This window comes from Lathyrus oleraceus, chromosome 2, assembly GCF_024323335.1.
Source record: "Lathyrus oleraceus cultivar Zhongwan6 chromosome 2, CAAS_Psat_ZW6_1.0, whole genome shotgun sequence".
In the NCBI taxonomy this organism is placed as follows: domain Eukaryota; kingdom Viridiplantae; phylum Streptophyta; class Magnoliopsida; order Fabales; family Fabaceae; genus Lathyrus; species Lathyrus oleraceus.
The window spans coordinates 484338361-484341028 of record NC_066580.1 but is presented as its reverse complement, the minus strand read 5'-3'; the positions used below and the strand labels follow the sequence as shown (position 1 = coordinate 484341028).

General features: G+C 33.9%; 1 protein-coding gene across 1 annotated transcript; it reads right to left on the bottom strand.

Annotated features, from left to right (window-relative positions):
• Window positions 1–395: 395 nt before the first annotated feature.
• LOC127120716 (thaumatin-like protein 1) lies at window positions 396–1503 on the bottom strand. The gene has a single exon (XM_051051241.1). It carries the CDS (start codon window positions 1309–1311, stop codon window positions 586–588), a length of 726 nt encoding a protein of 241 aa, XP_050907198.1. The 5' UTR covers window positions 1312–1503; the 3' UTR covers window positions 396–585.
• Window positions 1504–2668: the final 1165 nt, after the last annotated feature.

The following is a 2668-nucleotide window of genomic DNA, read 5'->3' as shown; positions in this document are numbered from 1 at the left end:
TTCTTTTGCTTTTCTAAAACAAATAAATACATATCTTTGCTGTAATTTATCTGGTATAAATACGGTATAAGAATTTTAATGTAGGAATATTAGATCTTTTGAGCTAACTAGTTCTATTTAAAATGCAAGAAGGAAGATTAGATCGTTTGCATTTACTATCACATAATATTTAGTTGAAACATTTGTCAACATTTAGTGACCAACAACAATGTCATTCTCTTAAATACTTAAATGAAAACTATGGGAAAAGTACTAATATTCAATTATTTCTTAAAAGAAGAGGTATAAATTCTAATAATAATTACCGATAAAGCAATTAAAAAGTTAAAACTTTCTCAAGATAATTATTATAAAGATGTCTTAATTTTCAACAAAGCCAAAGAAAACTCAGATGATAAACATAAATTAAAAAGCTTCATTGATAGTACAACACCCCATTAGATAAACATCACTACACACAACAAAAACACACTAAACCCAATGAAAGCTAGAGCAAACTAGCTCATCAACCATGATCACAAATGAAGTTTTAGTAAAAAAAACTTCATGTTATTGAAGGGATTCACCATTGATCAGAAGCACATTTCAATACACAGTAGTATGATTTAGTGGCATCTCAATATGAGGAGCTCCAAGAGGACAGAAAACAACTTTATAGTTAGATCCAGCTGGACAAGTGAAAGTACTTGTTGGATCATCTTGAGGGTAACTATAAGAATCATGACATCTATCCTTAAAAAACCTTGAGAAATAAGTGGGACCACATGTTCCTTGTCCATTAGTACAACAAAATTCATTGGTTTTATAAACAGTACAAGGGTTGTTACAACCACCTTGTGTCCTCAACTCATTAGGGCATTGTCCGTTGATATCCGCGGTGCAACTGATTTTATGACATCCGCCGTTAAGAGGGAAGAAATCCATTGGAATGTTGAATCCGTCGACGAGGGAGATGTCGTAGAAATCTTGATTTCCGAATTGGTTTAACGCGAATTCGGCCAATGTGTTCGGTGGCACACCCCAACCGCTGCACTGGAGTCCACCAGTGCAGTCACCTGTCTGGCAGCGGCCACGACCGCTGCCATCAAAGTTACAACCGGTGCGACCCCAAATACGAGCCATGGCGGTTCCAGGGTTAACCCAGAGGTTCCATGTTTGACCTCGGTCGAGACGGCGGCCACCGCCGGGGCTAGAAGCTGCCCAAACGGTGTAAGGGCAGTTGTTGACTATCTCAAAGTTGGCTGCTTGGGAGGGAGTGAAGGCGAGGAGTAGCGAGCATAGCGTGAAGGTGAGAAGTGACAAGAAAGACATTTTGTTGTATTGTATGGATATTGGATGAAATGGAAGTATCCTAGTTGAGGTTTATATAGGCAATTTAGAGTTATTAAAGCAACTATTATTAGTCATATTACTTTTTTCACTAGTCATCAAAATGATGATGAACTTTGGTATATGAAAATATATCTAAGATACAGAATTATAGAATGGGTGAAGACCTTGACTATTTTGGTGTTATATACTTAACGGTAAAGAGTTTAATAGCTAGATACTTGCAGTGCAAAATCTGATTTTACATATAAATAATTCACATGCCAATTTATTTATAGCATAATTATATATATTATATATTTTTTATTAGCATTGTTCATGATATCACCCATCAAATTGGCTAATTCTTGCGAATATTTTATATAGTCTTTAGTGGCGTGTGAGAATATAAAAAGAACAAGTTGACTTAACTTTCATAATGAAATGACGGGCGGCTATCTGCCTAACTAGCTCAGCTCTCAAATGAAGATAATATCAAAAAAAATTAGTTTCAAATTTCATTTACACTATTTAAAGATTATGTTTTATAGAGTGATTAACAAAGACGAATTAGATATGTGACACCATGAGGCACAGTTGGCTAGTTAGATAAGGAAGTGGAATATGAATAAAGTAAGAGGCGGCTCTGTGGAAAGTTCATGCATCAATCATTTTTTTTCAAAATTAACAATAAACACAGTACGTAGTGGGCCTGGGCCTGGGCCTGAGGCTGAGGCTAAGACTTAATCAAGTATCTAGCTATCTTTATACAGGATTAACTACTATAATTTAATTATCAATTATTTTCATAATTAATCTCAATTAAAAAAGTAATTATTTAATTTAAATAAACAAACAAAAAATATCTTTATTTTATCGTTCTCATTCATCAAAGATCAAAAATCCTATTTTTATGGTACTCGTTTTCAATCAAACGAAAGAAACATAATTCCTCTGTGTTCCCTCAATCACAAATTCTCTGAATCGATCGAACTCTCGCTCTAAATCGATAGTAGAATGTTCTTGATCACACTGTCTCGCATAGAATCGATATTTCGATAATATTTAAAATGTGTTTCTCTGAATCACTACGATTTCTGCCATCTATAACATCAATCTTCATTTTTTATACTTAATCCAAGATTTTGATAGCGTCTTTAACACTTTTAATTATTATTTTAGGGTTCCTGTTTCAGTGGTGTCTCGAGAGGAAATTTTCATAATCAGCAGGTGAAGTTGCGTTTGTATTGTCATGTGATTTAGGAATGCCTTTATACTACATGAGTTCTCTTCATTTTGTTTTGGATGATAAAAATAAATTGTATTTTACTAATGAAATATTTAAGTGAGAGAGAACAAT